Source organism: Pelophylax lessonae, assembly GCF_965119305.1.
Source record: "Pelophylax lessonae genome assembly, chromosome: 6".
NCBI classification, from domain to species: Eukaryota; Metazoa; Chordata; class Amphibia; order Anura; family Ranidae; genus Pelophylax; species Pelophylax lessonae.
This window is the reverse complement of record NC_138773.1, coordinates 208,696,849-208,720,540: the sequence shown is the minus strand read 5'-3', so window position 1 is coordinate 208,720,540 and position 23,692 is coordinate 208,696,849. Positions and strand designations below refer to the sequence as shown.

Below are 23,692 nucleotides of genomic sequence, written 5' to 3'. Positions count from 1 at the left end.
AGACCTTGTTTACATGAGGCCGAAACTGGAAGTGACGTCATGACGTCACTCTGGTCCTCCTAAGCCATAGAGATGAGCGCAGGCCATCTTTCTTTCGCTAGTCTCTGTGACGTACCGCTGCCAGTGCCAGACTAGTTACTGGAGCTACCAATGGTCGAGGTAGGACTGGGAACCTCCGGAAAGCGGTGAATCCATCGGTTGGATCACTTTTAGCAGAAAGTCTGGCCTGAGGGAAAAATGAATACCAGGGTTATGGCATCTAGCTGCAGCCATAACTGGTAGTAAACCTCAAAATCATGATGTACTTTCCCAGTTAGGCGGTCGGCAAGTGGCTAGTGGGGCTTTAGAGGGGCAGTACAACAAAAACTGATATTTCCATGTCCAATAGAAGCTGTAGAGTAAGATTGCCCTATATCTCCAGGGATATATGTTGGCAAGACATAGGGGGATGAGTTTCCAGGTCTGCAGACCTGTTATATGAGGGGTTACCACTCTTATTGTTTAATTTTTTTATTCTGTTCTATGGCAAATGCTACAGGAAGTGCAGGAACAGGGGAAGAGAACACCTTTAAGCAGACATTCAGCCCTTAGATGCACTAGGCAATATTGCAAACCTCAGTCAAAAAAAGTCAAAAAACAAAAACTTTTGTTTGTTTGGTTTTTTTTTTAGTTCACCCTGCCTCCAGTCACTATTCTCAATTAGAAGAGAAATTGGTCTTCTGTGCTCTGAAGCCTCTTGGATATGCATGCCACATATCCCAGAATGTTTCAGTTTCCTTACAGACAATAGGGGAGGATGGCACGTCATTAGGGGTCCAGACTGTCTTGACCAGAAAGAGGCAGTTGGCTCCTGATGACGTCAGCATTAAAGATAGATGGTAGCATGGGACCCAGTGTGTGACAGCATCATTGCACACCACAGCAGGACAATGCTGGGTACTACTGGCAAGGTGAGTATGAGAATTGTTGATGAGAGTGAAAAAAAAATATGGGGCAGTGTGGTTCCTCTTTAATCTCACAGGTGGACAGGAATAGAATCGGGAAATCTGAAATGATTTCAAGGGGATTGCAGTTTTGGATTATTAAAGGGTTCATGAGCTACTAAAACTTGTCAGGGTATACCTTCTCATTAAACTTTTTTTTTGAACAAACCACACGTAAACCAAACATGCTACATTGTAGGACAGGGTCGTCCAACCTGCAGCCCAAGATGGCTATGAAATGCGGCCCAACACAAAATCATATTCTTCCCTAAAAAAGGTTAATTTAATTTTTTTTGTAAAAATGCATTTACACTTGGTGAACGAATGCGAAGACAAATTTGACAGTCTCTTTACTGGACTTTTCTAACTTTTAATTCCCAAAGAAAAATATCCCACTCTTCCCAATCAAGCCTTATTTATGTCATCAGTTTTCAGGAGCACCTATATTTGTGAGCAACTATTTTGAAGGATGAAGTACACAAAGGACTAAATTAGAATCAAAATATCTGATAGGCACCTTGAAAATTGATTAAGAACTGCTACTCCGTCCATCCAACCAGATATTGATGCGTTCGTTTATCAAAAACTGTGTCCGATATCGCACTAGTTTTATGTTGCCCTCTTTTACTTTTGTATTGAAAAATACTACAAAAAAATGAAGTTTTATTACTCAGATACATTATCTATTTCAGTGATCATTAACTTTTGATCTGCCTGAATTTTTCTGCTCATCAGCTATCCTTATTGTTAGTGTATTTTGTGTGGCCCAAGACAATTTCTCTTCTTCCAATTTGACCCAGGAAGGTCAGAAGGTTGGACATCCCTTCTGTAGGAAAACATACTGGCAGGCTAAGGCCAGCAATAGACGGTTCGAACCTCGGTCGGTTCAGCAGGAATCGGTGAGATTCAAACCATGTGGGCAGGTTGAATGTACCAGATTGATCAACTTGGGTACAACAACCAGCCTTCACTTGCTATTATCACTAGCGGCTGCTACAGCCGCTAGCAATAATCACAGTCTTCTCCCAGTGGAGATGGCTTCCACCACCCCACCACCACTGGGAGCAGACAATTGCGCAGGCAGGAGGGATTCCCCTGTTGATGGGGGAATCGTGGTTGCAGGAAAGAAATTTCCGCAGTCTATGGCATGCTTTACTGTCTTCCATTCAAACTGCCCCAAGTGTATTTGAATTTTGGTTGCTGTCTGAAGGTGGTAGGGAAATTAGACTGTAAATAATCTATTTATACAGTAAATTTTTTTTTTTAAGATTCACAAAACTTTCATCCAGGATTTATACATTTTTCTAAGTCAATCCAAATAAAATAAGTGTTAAAATTTTTTGTGTGTGAAATTGCAAAAATAGACCCCTGTCTTCTGGGGTCTACGTTCTCTGCAAAGCACAGCGAAATTTGCTGGTGCTGTATAAATAAATAGATATACTGGAAATGGACCCTTGTGTTTGGTCTCAGCTGCCACGTAGATCCATTATCCAAAGGCCAGCTGTGTCCATGAGCCAGCAAATGCCTGTAACCTTCACAGTCACAACACAGAAGAGGGAACAATCCCTGAGGCTGCATCTGCATTTCTGTAATGCGCTGTGTCTCTTGGGGGGTAGATTCGAACAGCTGATTATATAGAAGTTACTATCTAGCAAAATTGTCTGAAGTTGTTTATACTACAATTTGAAGGCAACACTTCTACTTCAGGAAAGCACAATTTTCAAGCAATTAGGTGAATTTTTGTGGCATTGCATCAAATTATTTGTATTTTTGCCAATAGAAAAAAAGCAAAGCTTGCTCAAGTTCCCCCATTTCTATTTACCAGTTCTGTATAGATGTGAGCTTTAAAACTATTTTTCAAATGTTGTTAGTACAAGGTGTTAGCATATTTATTTGCCCCTTCAGTAATGCCACATTGGTGAGCATCCATTCTGGTATGGGTTTTCATGCGTTAACTGAGAAGGAAATAATAAGAAAATGAAATGTTATTACTGTAAGTAGTTAGACCTCAGCTTTTAGAGGGTTTTAGAAATAACACATCCATTAAAGTTTCTTATTGACATTCATTAAAAGAAAAAAAAAAGTAATTAGTACACTTTAAAGTAGTGTTCAATGTTAATACAACAAAGATTACCCTTTCTATACCTCACTTACATATATTTTTCAGCAGATTATTTCAAAAGGTGCAACCTAAAAGGCTATTTATTCTGCATTTTCGCTCAAGCAAATGTATATTGATTTTGTATATATTTTCTTTTATCATCGGAATTAAAAAAAACAAAAAAAACGGTAAATATAAATATTGCTTATTCATATTTAGTATTTTGCTATGTATACTATAGGTGGAGCTCTGGACTCCTTTTCATCTGTTTTCCATACATTCCTTTGCTCCTGTTTATGGATCTCAAAATGTACATAAAATTGAATGAGTCAGAGAAGTAACTCATTTGCTTCCCTCTCCCTCCCCTCATATGGCTCTGTACAACATTCATGCGTGTTTAAAGGGTAACTCCACTTTCATGGGGAAAAAAATCGGCAAATAAAGAAAAAACAATATGGCGTATACAATTGCGACACAAATCATATTGTAATTGAATGTTATTAAAAATTAACTTTCCTTTTCAATCTGCAGCTGTTGTAATGTTCTGAAAATGCAATGCAACATGGCTACCTGGAGGTGTTCTGTACACAGAATGTGTACTGACCACACCCCAGAAACATCATTTCCTGCTTGTGTGATTGGCTCACCAATTTTCCCAGGAGTCTGCCTAAGATGCAAGTCAGATTTCTGGCATCCCCTACAACCAAAAAAATGTAATTTTTGGTGAGATACTCCCAATAGGAACACGTCTAAAGGGATGCAGGCCCAGCAGCTTTCCTCATAAGAGCCCTGCAGCTGCCACAACTGATAGATAATTATGAAACCACTCCCATTAGACTCACTCAGCACAGAGGAACAAACAATAAATATCTTCAGAATACCAAAAGGTAGGAATCTACAACAAAGTTTGTTAAAATCCTTGCAATGTACATAGATCACCCAGAGGGGAATGTTTTTTTCTCAACAAAAGTGGAGTTACGCTTTAAGTGGTAATGCATTCCAAGGGCCAGAAAAAATCAATAACAATCAATAGCTTGATGCGTCAAATACTTGTGCAGTACGCAGAGTTAGGTGCAATTTTTTTAGCAACTTTTCTACTGCCAAGGGTTCTGGCGTTGAGGAGCCAAGCAAATGCCTGAGGCCTATATTTCTTTAAAAATATAGGTATGCTACACGGGCGGAAAAATCTGTCAGGTGGTCTAAACATAAATTCTATGCTTTGGGGGATAAGCCAAATGCAGTTTTAGCTAGAAAATTGAACCCTCTGAATTTTACTGCGGCACTCCCCAAGTTGGGGGCCTCAAAAATGGCCAAGCCTCCCAAAATCCTCAATCAGGGTCACCAAATTCTATGACTTTTACTCAGCACACAGCACCAGAACAGTTACGGTCTGTTCAGGCTGACAAATTTTTCATGGACATCCCCCTGCCTAAGCTCAGCACTGCTCACATAGAACTTATGGACAAGGATATAGAGGAATCAGAAGTCAGGGCCGACATTAAGAGTCTAAATCCATCCAAGGCTCCGGGTCCAGATGGGTTTTCTGGCCACTATTTCAGAAAATATGGGAAACTTTTAACCGCCACATGTGCTCCTATTTTAATGCCATACAGAAGGGGGAGCCCCTCCCGCCCCACGAGAATAGCGCATTTATACATGTAATACCAAAGCCAGGGAAGGATCATGGTGAATGTGCAAACTATTGCCCCATATCCTTAATTAACGTAGACTTGAAAGTTCTGACTAAGGTTCTTGTTACTAGACTAAATTCCTTTTTGGCTTGTTATGTGCACCCTGACCAGGCCGGGTTTGTTCCTAATAGGCAAGCTTCCGATCAAACTAGGAGAGTGATCGATGTGATCTCGGCACTCAATTCCGATTGGGATGCTTGTGGGCCCAGGAGGGGGATGTTGCTCTCCCTGGATGTCCACAAGGCATTCGACTCTATCTCATGGGACTACCTTTTCTATGTGATGGAAAGATACGGGTTTGGCCCACACTTCATGTCTATTCTTAAAGTGCTCTATAATAGACCGGAGGCCTTGGTTATGGTCAGGGGTCACAGATCGGCTTCTTTACAGACCGACAGGGATGTCCCCTTTCGCCGCTACTCTTTGTCCTGGCACTGGAACCCTTAGCAATTAGCATCCGGCGTTATCGGGATATTCAGGGTCTTTTTTGTGGGGGGGTGGAGAATAAGTGCTTGCTTTTTGCGGATGACATTCTGATGTTGTTGTCCTCTCCGATTGTCTCAATACCCAATCTATATAAAACACTCGGCCACTTCTCACGGATTTTGGAAAAAACAGTCAACCACGCAAAATCTCAGGCTCTGAATGTGTCTTTAGACCATGGCACAGTGGAGCTACTTAAACAAAACTTTTCTTTCCAATGGCAGGCTCAGGCTCTTCCCTATCTGGGAAGCAACCTTACCCCCTCTTTACGCACTCTGTATTCTTTGAACTACCCGCCATTGCTTTGAACACTTTCAGAGGACCTAACCAGATGGCAGCTCAGACCCCCGTCCTGGTTTGGTAGAATTCACTCCCTAAAGATGGTGGTACTTTCAAAACTTTTGTATTTATTCCGTACTCTCCCTATACAACTTCATAGACCGGATTTTATCTCCTTTCAGAAGAAACTGCTCTCATTTGTTTGGGGTACTAAGAAACCGAGGGTTAACAAACGCACTCTCCACGCCCCCAGGGGAGGGGTGGCCTAGGGGTCCCGGACCTCTTTAAATATTTCTATGCAGCTCAAATTGCCGCACTTCCTTTGTGGCTGCGAATTGAATCTGTTTCCGGTGGGGGCCACCCGATCTCTCACCTGCTATGGCTGCCTCAAAGGTCCCGCCCGGCCATTATGTGTCCGTCGCTTTCTCTCTCTCTGGGTCTGTGGGACAGGCTCTCCAGGACATTTCACTTTGAATCTCCACACAAGCCGTTGGCCCCCTGTTCCGAAACCCTGACTTCGCCCCGGGCCCTGAGCCCTGGGCGTTCTCATGTTGGACGAATAAGGGCTTCCTGCGCATTGCTGATATCTGTGACCATAGGGATCTTTTCACCAAACCGATTTTGATAGAAAAACTGCATATGCCAGAGTCCGAATGCTATCGCTATGCTCAAATCACGAGTCTGACCTCGCTTGTAGAATCCGCAAGGAATTCTTGTGTGAAAAATACGATAAACTGCGGGGACATATTTCCCAAATATATGCTATTTTGACATCCTCTGATTCATGCAAACTAAGTTACATGAAAGGCTTGGGAAGGGGATCTACAGGAGTCCTTAGACCTGGAAGATTGGCATAAACTAGCTAACACCGCCTCCAGGTCCCTAATCAACACCTCCATTATTGAGGCAAATTATAAGGTTCTCTTGAGATGGTATATGGTCCCCACTAGGTTGGCGACGTATGTCCCGGGGGCTTCTCCGCTATGTTTCAGGGGCTGTGGTCAGCAGGGAATGGCCTACCATGTATGGTGGGTATGCCCAAAGGTACGACGCTACTGGATACGAATCTACAATTTTATTTATTCTTTGACCCAAGTGAATCTGTGGAAGTCCCCAAGACAGGCGTTGCTGTGGGAATTGGTGACGGACGCCCCCAAAGGGGCTAAATTGCTTATACGATTTATTTTTGTGGCGGCTAGAATAGTGATAGCACGGTTCTGGCGTTAGGCCACTATACCTTTTGAGATTTTCAGAGCGAAATTGACTTGGTTGATGATTAATGAACATCTGTCTGCAATACTGAATGACAAGGTGAAACTGTTTGAAAAGATCTGGAACCCATGGTTGCGATATTTGGAGGGAGACCTCCGAGCTGACTTAAGTTGAGTTGATACATCTTTGGCTGTTCGGGTCCTCCTGGGGGTGGACTGGGCATTGGTGTCTGCTCCCCAAGGGTATCGCCCATTAGCAGTACCAGTCCAGTTCTTACGCAATGTCTATGTGTTTTTTTTTTTTCCTTTATTCTCTTCCCTTCTCTCCCCCCTTCTCCATTTCCCCCGCTTCTTTTTCCTCTTCTTTTCTATCCCTTTACTACTCTGCCTATACCGAAATTTCTTTGGGGCAGTGGTTCTCTTGGGCTGCCCCACCCCTGTCTTTGGGTCCCCCTAGACTTCTGGGACCCTATAAGGTTGGTGTTAACTGATGTGGGGGAAGGGCAGGTACAGACTTTCAGCTGAAGTATATAGCTATTTTTGGTGTCTGAGTTTTATTTTGCTTGCCCTTACACCTTTCATTGTATTATTATGTTCTGCATGGCAACTAGTTTATGCAATCATTGACTTTGCTTTATTTTCGAAATTACTGTTGCCTATGTTTAGGCATTGTTGTACCTCATTGCAAAAACCTTTCCAAAAAAAAAAGATTGAAAAAAAAAAAAAATATAAGTATGTTATCAGACAAACTACACTTACACACCTTGCCTAGCTCTCCTGAGCTAAACTAAAATACCTTTTCTCCCTCAGGTGCATGCTTACCTGAGTAGGGAAGCCACACCCTTCCCCAATGTTTACATGTTCCACTTTGAAACTTGCCCACTGCCAGCAGCACTGTTGCAATGATCACTCCTTAAGCCCCGTACACACGATCAGATTATCAAAAGATCTGTCGTCCGTTTTTTGTGGCATGCTAGTCTGATGTGGAAAGTGAAGAGGTTATTTTCATACAAATTTTCCCGTACGACAGAATTCTACTTCAGAAGTGATGTCATGTGTTGGATTGTTTTGTATGTGTTCTTTCGTCTCTGAGCATGCCTAGTCTTGCTCTTAAGATTTTTTCCTGTCAAAATCTGTACCAATGAGATGAAAATCGGACATGTGTTGACGGAGGACAAAAATTTTATAGCCTGCACATCATCATTTTGTCAGCCGAAAAGTCGGAGTCGGCTGTCGAAAGCACCATACTAACAATCCGAAAATTGGCAGATCGGTCGTCGGACGAAATTTCCCTTCAGATTTTCTTATCGTGTGTACGGGCCTTTAGACTATAGGACCATCTCCCAAGCTTCTCCAGTCTTGGGAGTTTGCCCAATAAAAGTCCATGTGAGCTGGAGGAGTGTGTGTGTTAGATTAGGTAAGGAGTGCTAATCAGAGCAGGTAATTGCATTTTGAAAGTGTGTTTATAGTTATGGGGTAAATTTTTTGGAAACCCCTACTATGCTTTTGTTACGTGTTTCTATTCACACCGCAAACCTAAAAAAAATTAAACCTCTTTTAATTGTTTCTTTGATGCTGGTTTATACAAGATGTGTCCAGAAAGTAATGAGAATGATAGTTAAAAAAATGATTTTATTGAAAAATGTTACAACTGAACAGTCTCCTTTGACGTACGCACCTTGTGAGTTTACTTACTTTCTCCCAGCAATTTTTCCATTCTTTTTATCATCCCTGGAAGTCTTTAAGTGGGATGGCTTTCAGAGCCTGCGTAATGTTTTTTTGGATGTTATCCACACTACTAAAATGGTGTCCTTTCAAATCCTTCTTCCTCTTTGGGAATATGAAAAAGTTGCAAGGAGCCAAGGCAGGGCTGTAGGGCGGATGAGGAAGCACCATGATGTATGTTTTAGCCAAAAACTCTGACAAGTTGAGCCGATCACAAGGCGCACACTACAAACTCTTTGGAGTTGATTTAATAAAGGCAAATATACTTTGCCAGTGCACTTGCTCCAGAGCTTAGTAAATTAAATGAATCTTCACTTTGCAAGAAATACTGGATCACATACAAGTAAAATAAAAAACTGCATTTTTGCTTGTACATGATTGAATGCTGGAAATCAGTAGCACTTCCCCTTATTTCAGAGTTTCCTCTTAGATCTAGAGCAAATGCACTTGCAGTGTGCAGTATATTTGCTTTTAGTAAATCAACCACCCGTCTCAAGCGACCAAGAACTTCCAGGCAAAATCTTTGATTCACAATATGACCAGTAGGTACGAATTCCTGATGGAAAATTCCCTGTGAAAAAAAACAAAAAAAACAATGACTATTGATTTGACTTTTGATTTGCTCATTCAAGTTTTCTTGAAGCGAGGTGACGTGGGTGTGTGCCATTCTGAACTTTTGTTTCTTCGTCTCGGGATCATACTCAAAAACACCCAGGCTTCATCTCCCATGATCACTCGATTTAAAAAAAATCAGGCTCTCTTCCCAAACGGGTCAACAGGTCTTGGCAATAAGTTGACAGTGTTCCTTCTGATCAGGTGACAAGTTCTTTGAAACAAGTTTTCATGATTTCATTAACAATTGACTTGGTAATTCTCGTCTTCTTCTGCAATCATTCTGATAGTGAGCGCTCGGTCACGGTTGAGAACAGACTCACTGCATCCACATTCTTTTCCCTTTTTGATGAAGAGTTGTTTCCTGATTGTTGTTCATCTTCAACACCTTCTCCTCTTTCCTTGAAGGCGTTGTGCCATCGGTACACTTCTGCAGATGATAGTGCCACACCATCCCACGTGACCTTGGCCACCTTCTCCCTTCACAGAGTTCTTCTTGAGTGCAGGAACTTCATTCTCATTGTATTCTAGACACACCTCATACATATACTATATTACCAAAAGTATTGGGACTCCTGCCTTTACATGCAAATTAACTTTAATGGTATCCCAGTCTTAGACTGTAGGGTTCAATATTGAGTTGGCCCACCCTTTGCAGCAATAACAGCCTCAGCTCTTCTCTTCTGGGAAGGCTGTCCAAAAAGTTTAGGAGTGTGTCTATGGGAATGTTTGACCATTCTTCCAGAAGCGCATTTGTGAGGTCAGGCACTGATGTGGATGAGAAGGCCTGGCTCACAGTCCCCGTTCTAACTCAGGGAACAGTTTGGGGCTTGCGTCTTCCTGTTCCCACATGACTGCACACCAGTGCACACACAAGGTCCATAAAGACATGGATGAGCGAGTTTGGGGTGGAGGAACTTGATTGGCCTGCAGAGTCCTGTCCTCATTGTGATAGAAAACCTTTGGGATGATTTAGTGCGGAGACTTTGAGCCAGGCCTCCTCATCCAGCATCAGTGCCTGACCTCACAAAGGTGCTTCTGGAGAAATGGTCAAACATTCCCATAGACACACTCCTAAACCTTGTGGACAGCCTTCCCAGAAGAATTAAAGCTGTTATAGCTGCAAAGAGTGGGCCAACTCAATATTGAACCCTACGGACTAAGACTGGGACGCCATCAAAGTTCATGTGCGTGTAAAGGTAGGTGTCTCAATACTTTTGGTAATAAAGTGTAGGTCTCTATAGCCAGCTTCTTTTTTTTCCCCAAAGTAGCTCCTGATGTACAATTAGGGACCAGACTAAGGAATTTTCTTAAACTACATTAACATACAATGTAACTTTCAAGCCTTGAGATCTTTACCCATTTGTTTGGATAGACAGTGTGCACATCTGTTAGCAACCTCTTTGTACATAAGGCTAAAACAAATGTTAATGCCTGAACACAAATTTGCAACTTTGATGTTTTAGTAAAGCCGTACATATCATCGCAACTACTTTGTAAATCCTGGTAGATTATACCTTGTTTTTTCTTAGGACAAATTGGGCTTTTATTTGTTGGTAAATGATCATGGATATCTCCTGATTTATTTTATTTTTTCTAAGGAAAGCTGACCCAAAATAGTAAAGAATTATTTTTTTTAATTTTGCTGTATATTACTACCATAACCATCAAAGAGTAACCTGAAATATATTCTTCCCCTGTTCCCAACGATCGCGTCATACCACATATGTGTATGTTAATTGTTGCTTGTACCCATAGTACAGCCCAGAAACAATAATGTACATAATGCTTTTTTTTTTTCTACCTAAAACATACTAACACTGATACTAATTTAAAAAATGCTTTTTTGAAAAAAATCCTGCCTAAAATATACTGACTATGACCTTTGACCCATATTTGACCCAAACAATAACCCTAGATCAAATCTTGACCTTGCAATATTTTTCTTTTTTTTTTTTTTTACACAGATTTGTTCCTTTCTCCTATGTATCTCACCCTCCATTCAGAGAGAAAGAAAACACAGGGCGGGCTGCACAGTGACTGAACACTGTAATAGCCAATCTGAGGCTATCACAGCGATCAGGTGAACCGGAACCTAGATTTTCAGGTCCTGATTGTTAGTATAGGACCCAGGACTCCCAGTAAGTGCCTGGTCCCTGTCCTGGGAGTGCACTGTGTGGCATGCACCCAGCTCAAAGACATCTATGCCTACTGTCGGCGGAAAGGGGATAAGATCTGCCAGAATTAATTATAGTAAACCTAACTTCCCCAGCCCTCTCCCTAATATTACATAGAATGGGAAAGCAAAATGGGGCTTTTAAGCACGTAAAAAGGTGATCAGCAATTTTTTTTTTTTTTTTTTAAGTTTTGATATTTGAGTGGGAACATATAACAAATATTAAGTAGATATTTTCCCAATTTAGATGCAAAAGTGCTAATATTTATAGTCCTCCATAAAAGTACTGGTGCAGTGGGTAGAGTCTATGTAATGCTACACAGAGATGCTTCAAGGAAAGGTCCTCAAGGAAAGGTCCACACGTAACTGATAGCAAAAACAACCTTTAATTATATACCGGAGTTAGCTAAACCTTTGTAACAATTGTTTATATATATATATATATATATATATATGTGTGTAATATATATTATATATATGTGTAATATATATATATATATATATATATATATATATATATATATATATATATATATATATATATATATATGTGTGTGTGTGTATATGTATGATAAATTCAGTAGCTGTATTATGAATGCTAGTGCTTGTGCCTATGCCCTAAATATCATTGACTAGAAGTCAGTAATTTATTCCTAGGTCCTGTTATAAAATAATTTTTGCTTTTTGCTCGTTTTATTCTGTCACACAGCCGTCTGTGTGCAAGTCACATCACTTACAAATCAAAGACTCAACTCCTTACTCGGTTCAGTATCACAATGCTGACTTGCACCTTCTTTCCTATTAATAAGATTCTAAAGCAGGAAAGTGTCTTCAAAAAGGCATCTAGTAGTCTCTGCTCGAATATTGCCAGAGGGGGTGTGTGTAGTTTAACTCCTTTCTTAACAGCCAGAATAAAAATGTGTCAGCGGCAGTTATCTATTGGGTTTAATATCCAATGATAATCCATCTGTAATTGATATCTTGTGAATCTGTAACATACAATGGTGTGATTTTTCACATTGTTTTTGCCACGTTTTAGTAAAGCAGCTTTATGATTCAGTTCCAGGAACCGTCTCTTCATCCTGAAAGCGGCACATCTCTCCTTGCCTGCAGATCAGGCTTTCAGGCAGAGATGACAGCCACAGCTGCCCAAAAGTGCCTGAAGAATGATAAGGTGGATGAAGCCCAAGCTCTGGCCAGGAGCTGTGCCGGAAGACCAGATTTCAAGCCTTGTGATGGCCTATCCATCTGTGCCACCCACAGTCACGGCAAGTGCTTCAGACTCCATTGGTGCTGTCACTTGGGCTGGTGCCACTGTAAGTCTATATAACTATATTTCTTTATTTCATAATTAGAAACTGTGAAATGTATAGTAGACTGTATAAATATATGGGATGTGGAATGTACAATTCATAGTATTATTGTTTTTGCTAATTTAACATAAACTTTGGTTGCTCTACTGTATATGCTGTTTGTATTGGTATTCAGGAAGGATGCATTAATGACCGTATTCGGTGAATACTATTCGGTGCAAATTTTATTTATGTAAATAGTATTATTATTCTCTGTAATTAACGTGTTATTAAATCCCCACAATTAGAACTCAACTCAACTAAACCCATGACACTCAAAAATTACCACAGCCCTGTTGGTCAACTTTTGTGGATTTTTAAGCACCCAACAGACATGAGTACACATCCCTTTTGTGTGACTGTACCATTGGTGGTTCTTCCCAGAGTCATTGCCAAACAAAGCAGTGGAAGATTTTGCTTGTGACAATTGGTGGGCCTCAGTGGGTTTGAATTTGTAAACTGGTTTGTAGTTTTCAGAGGGAGTTTACTGCATAGGATGACAACAACTTTGCTCCTTTAAAACCCTGTGAGTGTGCATTATCATCCTATGACAGAATGTTCCTATGGATTACTGCATGGCCTAACGTATACTGTATATTTAATTTTTGACTTTGGGTTCGTATAAAATTTCATGTACAGTGTTTATCAGTATGCAATATATATTTTGAGGTCAAAATAACCGATTTGAAGCCGGTCAAACATAGATCGAAATTTGGCCGATTTAGCAGGGACCGGCTGAATTTCAATCCATGTATGGGCAGGCTGGTTAGACAGAAGACAATCTTCCGGTCAACTTCTGTCAAACCAGCCTGTCTGATTTTCCCTGTCTGATTAGCGCTGCCTGCTATAGCCAGCAATGCTGGTCAATAAATTCTGGGGGTGGGGAAATCTTCCCACTGTTGGAATGCAATGACTCGGGAAGCATTCCCCCATGCATATCAAGTGTGTGGATGTGGGAATATGATCATTTTTGTTTGTTTTTTTTTAGTTCTAGTTTTAGTTTTAGCTGGTTTAATGGAAAAAAAAAAAGACTCCTCTATGGACTGCCTTAAAGTTTGGACACATCGGTGAAACTGTCAACTACTATTAGAGTAGAGCTGGCCATACCCCAGTGGAAAATGGATTGTTTGCTTGGAAATTCAGAAAAATGGCCTGTCATAGTGTTTGAGCTTGCCATTATTGAGTGGACTCATTTCATACGAAAACCTTTTAAGACCTGCTATGTGAATGGAATTTCAGTCTTATTCAACCAATTACTTTTGTGCCTAGAACATAACAATATGTTATACTACTACTATTGTATGGCCAGCTTACCTGTTCCTATTTCCTCAAATCCAAACTTTGACTTATGGATGGTCTTTTCCCAGATAGTAGGTGAAGCTTTTTAAGGTGGTTTTCCAAACCTAAATCCGAGCCTAACTGTAGCCGGGAATACCCCCTCTATTGGGCTATGTCTGTCAGTCTAATGCTGTGTATTGGCACACATAATTTTAACCTCTACTTTTGTTTTCCCCCAAAAAGTTAAGATTTGCCCTCATTTTGATTTCCTACCGAGCTGACAATTATTTCTCCTGTGTGGGTACTCGCTCCCATCCTATAGGGTAGCCCTGTACATCTCGGTTCTCAAGCGATCAGTACAGATGATATTTAGGTTGAAATGGGTCTTAGGGCCATTCTTAAGTGTAATTGTTGTGCACATAGCAAAATGACTACTAGTAGACATATTCCCATGAAACATACTGTATTTTTTGTATTTATAGGTGTGACTAGCTATTATGGTTATTTTTATACAACTGGTTTTAACAAAAGAGACTAAAAAGAGTTATTTCTTATATTCACAGTTAAAACTCAAAGATCAGCCACAACTTTCAACTTTTATCTGATGTTTAGGATTCTGCTTCTGAGGTAGTTTCTTCTACTATAGGGGTTAATGGCTTCTTGTTTCACACATATTTGAGTTGTAGTAAATCCAAGTGAGCCAAAGCGGGGCACCCCACAGCTCAAGTTCAGGTGCCAACATGAGTGCAAGATAAAAAAGGCAATGCAAGCTATTTTCCGGCCTCCGCTGATAATGTCACTGAAAAAAAGTTTGATGTGTAACAAAAAAATAGTTCTTACAATGTGTAGGCCATCTCGTCTAATTGTAAAGGTTTATCCGCACTCAAAGAAGTGCATGATAGCACTGGAAACCAAACAATATTGTTCGATATGTAGCCCAAAAAAATTTAAATTGTACTGCTTTACAGGCAGATTCAGCTTGTCAGGCTCCAGTAAACTTCAACAAAATGGTGACCATCAGAGAAATTGACTCCCTGTTGCATAAATGAGATGGGTAAAATATGGCTTTAGCTCCTGTTCGTCACCTGTATAGAACTACTTTAGATGCTTTTGGAGCTTAATTGTAGGGGGAATATGCAGCAAGAACTGCTGGTGGTTATATAGCATCATAAGCAATACATGAACAGAATCCAGACAGATTAGTTGTTAGCACAGCAGCTCTACCTGATGCTTGGAGGACCAGTGCAGGCACCAGCATCTTTACTAAAGGAAACTGGGACTAAAGCCTTGCAGTTTCACAGCCGGCTTCCATCAGCGCATGTGCGAGCCATGCTGCTCTTTGTGAATGGTCCCAGTCTTCTGGGACCTGTGATGTGTCCTAGAAGGCTGCAGGGAAAGGGGAGGTAAACTTCTGCTCAGATCAATACAGCCACCTGTCTAGAAGTGAAGTTGCGTGTTCCTGTCAAAATCAGGTAGCTGCTCCCCCCCCCCCCCAAAAAAAAAAAAAAAATTTGTGCCAAATGTAAAGGAGGAGGAGAAACAGCGAAACATCCCCTTTTTGGTTAGGTTCTGCTTTAAATCTCAGATAAACAAACATTGTTTAAAGCAGAGTTCCACTCCCCCGCGAAAAAATTTAAATTCAGCAGCTACAAATACTATAGCTGCTGACTTTTAATATTGGGACACTTACCTGTCCAGGGATCCCGCAATGTCAGCACCCTAGCCGATTTTTGGATCGGCTCTCGGGTGCTGCCGCCACCATTTGCGGTAAGGGAAACCAGGAAGGAAGCCTTTTATCTTCATAGCTGGTTCCCTAAGTGCACTGCGCTTTCTAACTGGCCCAGCGGTGGAGGAAGGAGGAGGGGGTTCGAACGTCCGAGGGACCTCGCCGCGGCAGGGTCTCACGGAAGTGGGGAAGAGTACCTGTCAAAAACGGGTACCGATTCCCTCTCCCTCCAGAAAGGTGCCAAATGTGGCACTGGGGGGGGGGGGGAGCAGATAAGTGGAGCTTCCACATTTGGGTGGAATTCCGCTTTAAATACAAGAGGCATGCTTTTTTTTATTTCTTTAACTTTTTGGTGTAATGTGTAGGTGTCAAGGATAAAACCACTCTCGTGCTTTGCCTTTGTGCAGTAGTTTCATGTAATGCAGGGTGACGATTCTTATTCACGCCCCTTCTTTATAGCCTGCCTATAGTGGGCGGAGTTGCCCGGGCCTCACCCTCAGCTCTGCTCTGTGCACAAGCTGTCTGTAGCACAGCGGTAATATCACTGCTATTTTTACAAGGTGATGTCTGGATTTGCAAGGGCATTTGGTGCACACAGAGTGAATTTATACTCATTGTGGCTATTGCATATTAAATTGAAATTAAGGTATTTGTTCCCAGGGTTTATCTTTGAATCTTGTGTGCTACATAAGGTGTATTCCTGGATGATCATTGTCAAATAATATTTTTCGTTTATTTTCATTATATTATTATACTTGCTACAAATAAGTATCATTGATGTAATTGGATCGAACGTTTACCTGCAAATCCTTGTGAAGACACTGTCAGTACAGTATAAGTATAACTGACATATTTTAGTCTTATGTTTGAGTGATACCTGACTCAAACCTCCCAACTTTTTGAGATGGGATTGAGAGAAACCTAATAGCGTAGGCATAGGACACACCCCCCTGCGACACCCTAATAAAGGAGAATTATACAAAAAATGATTAGTTAAACCCACAAGTGTTTGCATTTTTTTTTTTACCATTACTATTCCTTTATACTGGCTTTTCAAATTTACAAATGTAGCAATTAAGTCATTAGATGAAAGGTTTACAACTGAGAAACACTTGAAAGATAAAAAGTGCATTTTATATGCAACTATAGATATCAGACCAAAATGAGGGTCAAATGAGGAGGAAAAATGGACAGAGGGACTGTTTCAAATCAGGGACAGTCCCTCGAAATCAGGGACAGTTGGGAGCTATGTTTAAATGGTGTTGGTCTTATGTAGAGAAGGCAGTTAGTTATATGACCTTATACTTTTGTACACTCCTATTAAATTGGACTTTAGTTGGCACAGTGCATGCATTTCGTGCCAGGCATGCACATTCTATGGTAATTAGCTAAAATGTAAAATAGCCTACAGATATTGTTTACTTGGAAAGCTATAATCACATTTGGCAATGATCACATGTCTGTAAGACCCTATGTACACTGGGGTCAAAATACACACATCCAAGTGTTTTTGGAGCTTATTTGTAAACCGATCGGGAAGCATGTCATACCTTGCTGTGGCTGAATTCACACAGGAATGTTTAGCTCCATCTAGGTGCTTTCAGCTTAGCTGATTTTACATAAACAAGAATTTTGTGAGTCTCAGGGCTGTAAATGAACGTAAACGTACATAAATGCAAGTACATGTAGATGCTGGAGGAATGGATCTGGGAAGCATAAAGTTTGTTTATGTTTCTAACATCGATTTCTTCTATATAAACCAGGACGCCCATGTGCACAAGGCCTTAAATCTCATTTAAACCCCAACTGACATCCCCTGTCCAACCTCCGTTAGGCAGCAGTTGTCTTTTTCCGCAAGATAAGCCAAGCAGCTCCTAAGTATTCATACTCCCCCCAGTCTATTCTAGACAGGCCAAGCATGGATTTTTGCAGAACAATCTTTTGTACTAGAGATCATTTGGTGGTGGGACCGTGCATGCATTGCCAGCCTTCATCTAAAGTCTGTAGGCAGCTTTAGTGTTCTGTAAATGATAAGAGTGACTTTTATAAATCTTTTGCGGCATAGAAGTATTACCATATGTAAACCACTGATATCGACTTCCTGTTAATGAGAACACATTTTGATGTTGATATAAAAAAAAAAATGTGTTATTTGATGAAAATGTTTGCTAACTGGGAAACTGAAAATGAGTGATAATATTTTGGTATCTTGGCAAAAACGACTATATAAACCCCTGAGAATGACTGAGAGTTGGACATACGCCACCTGACTCAAATATTTAATTGCCCTGATCAAGAAAACTTTGGGTCATGTGGGACTTCCTTGGAGGCTGATAACAGGTGCTCCCAACTGTTGGCAGTGCTCATTATCGCATGTATACATGGAGGCTGATTGTGTGAAAAAGAACTTCAGTTTTCCAAGGGTATGCAAAATGAACAGGAATTAGCTTTTTACATTATTGTATAACTAAAGAGAATATTCACATGAATAATTGTGTGAAAATTCTCAACTCCTTTGGTACATCGTCCACAATATTTCAACATGCATATTTTACAAACACCCAAATACAAGTCAGAGAGAAGAAGGTTGCAGCAGTTCTCTTTATGATAGGGGATACACTATATTACCAAAAGTTTTGTGACACCTGCCTTTATGCACACACACACAAATACCAGTCTTAGTCTGTAGTGTTCAATATTGAGTTGTCCCACCCTTTGTAGCTATAACTGGGAAGGCTGTCCACAAGGTTTAGGAGTGTGTCTAGGGCAGTGTTGGCGAACCTTGGCACCCCAGATGTTTTGGAACTACATTTCCCATGTTGCTCATGCATTCTTCAGTGTAGTTGAGCATCATGGGAAATGTAGTTCCAAAACATCTGGGGTGCCAAGGTTCGCCATCACTGGTCTAGGGGAATGTTTGACCATTCTTCCAGATGCGCATTTGTGAGGTAAGGCACTGATGTTGGGCCTGGCTCGCAGTCTCCGCTCTAATTAATCCCAAAGGTGTTCTATCGGGTTTAGGTCAGGACTGTGCAGGCCAGTCAAGTTCCTCCACCCCAAACTCGTTCATCCATGTCTTTATGGACCTTGCTTTAAGCACTGGTGCGCAGTCATGTTGGAACAGGAAGGGGCCATCCCTAAACTGTTCCCACAAGGTTGGGAGCATGAAATTGTCCAAAGTGTCTTGGTATGCTGGCGCCTTAAGACAGTGATCCTCAAACTACGGCCCTCCAGCTGTTGCAGAACTACACATCCCATCAGGCATTGTTAAACTCTGACATTCACAGACATGACTAGACATGATGGGAATTGTAGTTCCTGAACAACTGGAGGGCGATAGTTTGAAGATCCCTGCCTTAAGAGTTCCCTTCACAGGAACTGAGGGGCCAAGCCCAACCCCTAAAAAAATAACCCTGCATCCTAATACCCCCCTTCACCAAATGATTTGGACCAGTGCACAAAGCAAGGTCCATAAAGACATGGATGAGTAAGTTTGGGGTGGAGGAATATAACTGGCTTGCACAGAGTCCTGCGAGCCAGGCCTTCTTGTTCGCATCGGTGCCTGACCTCACAAATGCGATTCTGGAAGAATGGTCAAACATTCCCATAGACACACTCCTAAACCTTGTGGACAGCCTTCCCAGAAGAGTTGAAGCTGTTATAGCTGCAAAGGGTGGGCCAACTCAATATTGCACCCTACAGACTAAGACTGGGATGCCATTAAAGCAAATATGTGTATAAAGGCAGGAGTCTGAATACTTTTGGTAATATAGTGTATGTAACTGCTTTTCATTCTTGGTAAGACCTGTGTCCACAAGTACAGTATACTGTATATAAGCAAACCATTTTCAGCATGAATGGTCGCAATCACACAATGCATGGGTGAACTTTTCAGCAGTAACACACATTTACAAGTATTAGAGGTGTGAGCTAACCAATAAAATATATTCTTAAGAATGAGATATATTCAAATCCATTTCATTCCTTTTTTTTCTACATTTTCTAATGGCACAAAATTGGTATTTGACAAGGAGGAAGGGGGGGGGGGGGGTCAGAGTAAGTAATGATCCTGAAAGAATTTAAAAATGTGCATTAGTTTTATTGTTTGAATCATGTTCATTATATAGCGTTACTATTGAGTATAGCTATAGTATATTTAAAAATATTATTATTGTGCAAACTGTAATGCAATGCGCAACTGCACATTGTATATTCACATTTTTTCCAGTGGCACCTGGTATACATGATGTAAGCAAACATACCAACAAAGACAATGTGAACATTTTTCACCCCATTACAAGGGCTAGCAAGAGATATTTAAGAAAATGTTCAAAGTAAGCATGCTTGCCCACATACACACTATAAGCTGCATTTAGTAGAACTACTCAGTAAGGCACTACCCACTAACTAATCCATACAGCCACATGTATACGTTTAGAAGAATAAGAAGAATAAGAACAGTGTAGTGCACTGTATAAGAACAAAGAAAAAACATAAATTTTTTAAAGAAAAGTCCTACCAATTGGGTGTCCAAAGCGAAGATCTCTAATGTGATAACTATCGCTTCAACGTGCAGTAGTAAACATCACTCATGAATCACTGCCATCACGGTAGAGATTGGACACTCGCCAGATAATATGGCTACCATTACAGTAGCTAAAATGCCTTAAATGTACATGACCAGGGATCGTTCTGGATGTCCGATGGAAGAGAAAGCTCTGCTGAATCACCACATAAATATCTAACTAGGAATAAAGCAGCCTAGTCAGAGACAGAAGATACAATCATAGTGCAGTACGTTTATTTAAAAGCAACCTTAAAAACAGTGCCAAACAAAAGCAAATCACATATCGCTCACATGGAATGCTGCTGGCGACCCGGAATCGCCCAGAAATAATTGGCACCGATATCTATGCATACCTTTTATATAATGGTGACCCAATCTGCAGGATTGAATTGTTGCCTGAAAAGCCGTGACTGGAAGTGGCGGGGCGGCCATTTTCCCGAAGAACTGGAAGTAGTAAATCAACCATATTTACTTAGTTACAGGAAGTTGGCAATCGGCCATTTTAAACCCACCACAGGAAATACAAAAACGTTTTAAATCCTGTAGCTTGAGGACACGATTATATAAAGGTATGCATAGATATCGGTGCCAATTATCCCTGTGACCACATCCATTGGAACGAAACGCGTCAGAGTAACTATCTGGCACTGATGTCCCTGTTGCTGTGCAATTCCAGGTCACCAGCAGCACTCCATGTGAGTGATATGTGATTTGCTTTTGCTTGGCACTGTTTTTATGGTTTATTTTAAATTAAATGTTCTGCATTATGATTGCATCTTCTGGCTCTGGCTGAGCTGCTTCATTCCTAGTAAGATATTTATGTGGTGATTCAGCAGAGGTTTCTCTTCCATCTTACATGCAGAACGATCCCTGGTCATGTACGTTTAAGCCATTTTAGCTACATTATCTGGCAAGTGTCTGACAAGGGTAGCCATATTATCTGGCGAGTGTCCAATCTCTCTGGTGATGGCAGTGATTTACAAGTGATATTTACTACTGCACCTTGAAGTGATAGCAGGGGTGTTGCTAGGTGGGAAAAAGATCAGGGCCTTCAGCCCGGAGGTAAATTTGATAACCCCTCCCACATTTTAAAGTAAGTCCAGACCACGCTCCACCCATTGCCCCACCATGCACAATGCCCAGTGCCCATCAATGCAGCCTCATCAATGCCCATCAGCTCAGCTTCATCAGTGCCCATCAATGCTGCCTCATCAGTGCCCATCAATGCAGCCTCATCAATGCCCATCAGCTCAGCTTCATCAGTGCCCATCAATGCTGCCTCACCAGTGCCCATTAATGTAGCCTCACCAGTGCCCATCAATGTAGCCTCACCAGTGCCCATCAATGTAGCCTCACCAGTGCCCATCAATGTAGCCTCACCAGTGCCCATCAATGCAGCCTCACCTGTGCCCATCAATGCAGCCTCATCAGTGCCCATCAGCTCAGCCTTACCTGTGCCCATCAATGCAGCCTGATCAGACAGTGCCCATCAGCTCAGCCTCAACTGTGCCCATCAGCGTAGCCTTGCCAGTTCCCATCAACGCAGCCTTGCCCAGTGCCCATCAATGCAGCCTGATCAGACAGTGCCCATCAGCTTAGCCTCACCCACGCCCATCAGCACACCCTTGCCAGTGCCCATCAATGCAGCTATGCCAGTGCCCATCAGCTCAGCCTTACCTGTGGCCATCATTGCAGCCTGATCAGACAGTGCCCATCAGCTCAGCCTCAACTGTGCCCATCAGCGCAGCCTTGCCAGTTCCCATCAACGCAGCCTTGCCCAGTGCCCAGCAACGCAGCCTGATGAGACAGTGCCCATCAGCTTAGCCTCACCTGTGCCCATCAGCGCAGCCTTGCCAGTGCCCATCAACGCCGCCATGCCAGTGCTTATCAACTCAGCCTTGCCAGTGCCCATCAGCGCAGCCTTGCCAGTGCCCATCAGTGCAGCCTTGCCAGTGCCCATGAAGGCAGCCTTGTCATTGACTATTAGCACAGCTTTTCCAGTGCATGGGGAGAGAATAGCAGCCAGTTTACACTGAGCAGGGATTTTCTGCTTACCTGGCGCCATGCGGCAATTGCCTCAAAAAGTCCCGCCTCCTGGACCTGCTCCTATGATGGACGTTACATGTCCTGGCATTGGACCAGTGAGACGTCCATCATAGGAGCCGCTCCAAGAGGTGAGACTTCGTATGACACTTGGCTGCACGGGGTAAGCGGGAGATCATCGCTCTGTGTAAACCGATGGTGCTTGCCCTCGTCTTCAGAGGCAGCCCTGCAAAGCGGCTCCAGGGCAGGCAGCCAATCCCTGAGTTCCCAGCCAACCCCAGGCCTTGGGACTCTGGGCTAATAATTGTCATTAAGGATAGGAGACCTGGGGGTTTTTGGGGTCCCACTCGGGGCTGTAGCCTGGGTTAGCCCCCCCCCCCCCCCTGCCGATGCCACTGAGTGATAGTCATCACATTTAAGATCTTCGCTTTGGACACCCAATTGCTGGACTTTTCTTTAAAAATATATGTGTTTTCTTTTTACTTATATAGTGTGCTACACTGTTCTTTTTCTTATATTACTTTTATGCTGGTTGGGTACACCACTTTAGTGTTAGCTGCTTAGTTCTAACACACAGCGCAGAAATGTTATTATTGTTTAGATTGAATTGAGCTTCAGAGGTTCTCTCTTCTATACCTATTGCAAAAATAACCTATGGTATGGACAGCCAGGCAATCGGCTTCTAAGAAATGGTCATAGTTGGCTCCACACCTATTCATTGTTGTAATGACACCAAGTTTGCTTTGCATTACCAAAACACAGTAATCTAATCCATGCTTTGTTGCAATACCATTCATTTTGAATGGAGCTCCAATGCACCCTGTATATGCACTTCAACTTAGTGCTGTGTTGGTAAAGTAGGCTCCTATGCAGTTTTTATGTGAGTTGGCAGCCTGCTCAAATGGAGGGGACTGCCTTAATATACTGCACATTAATGTGCAAATGGGCTGCCTTAACGCAACGCACATTAGCATACCAATTGGGCTGCTTTCATACAATGCGAAAATGCATGTCAACGCAACACACTGGACATATTTAAAGGAGGGGGGGGGGGGGGGGGCTAACAGCTAAAAAAAAAAAAAAAAAACAAAACAGCAAAAAAGGTGTTTTTTTTTTTTTTGCATATATCTGTGCCATTTTTGCATTGTATAATATAATATAGATTCATATGTAATATATGCGTCAATATTAACAATTTTGTTGCATATCTGTATTTTCTGATTGCGTGAAGCACAATCCAGTGACTATCATAAATGTGTGTGTATGTAGAATAGTGTGTTCAAATATGGAAATCAAAGTATCTGGACTTTGCTATACCAAAGATGAGTGCAGTGGGGGCTCTCAGATATTTTGTAGTGATCAGGCATCCCACGCTACATATGGCTGCTTAGTGCTGACTGACAGGCTTGCCATATGTGCCTAGTTCTCAGAACAACTAGAGAACTCCGGGAGCGTTCCCAGAATC

At 41.8% G+C, this 23,692-nt stretch overlaps 1 protein-coding gene across 1 annotated transcript in view; it reads left to right on the top strand.

Moving 5' to 3' along the window:
• LOC309558906 (UPF0524 protein C3orf70 homolog) overlaps positions 1-23,692 on the top strand; it is a 176,821-nt gene that overhangs the window by 16,473 nt on the left and 136,656 nt on the right. Inside the window, exon 2 of the mRNA XM_082262002.1 lies at positions 12,322-12,577. Within this exon, the coding sequence (XP_082118128.1) occupies positions 12,394-12,577 (184 nt within the window). The 5' untranslated portion in view covers positions 12,322-12,393. The remainder of the gene's footprint in view (positions 1-12,321; positions 12,578-23,692) is intronic.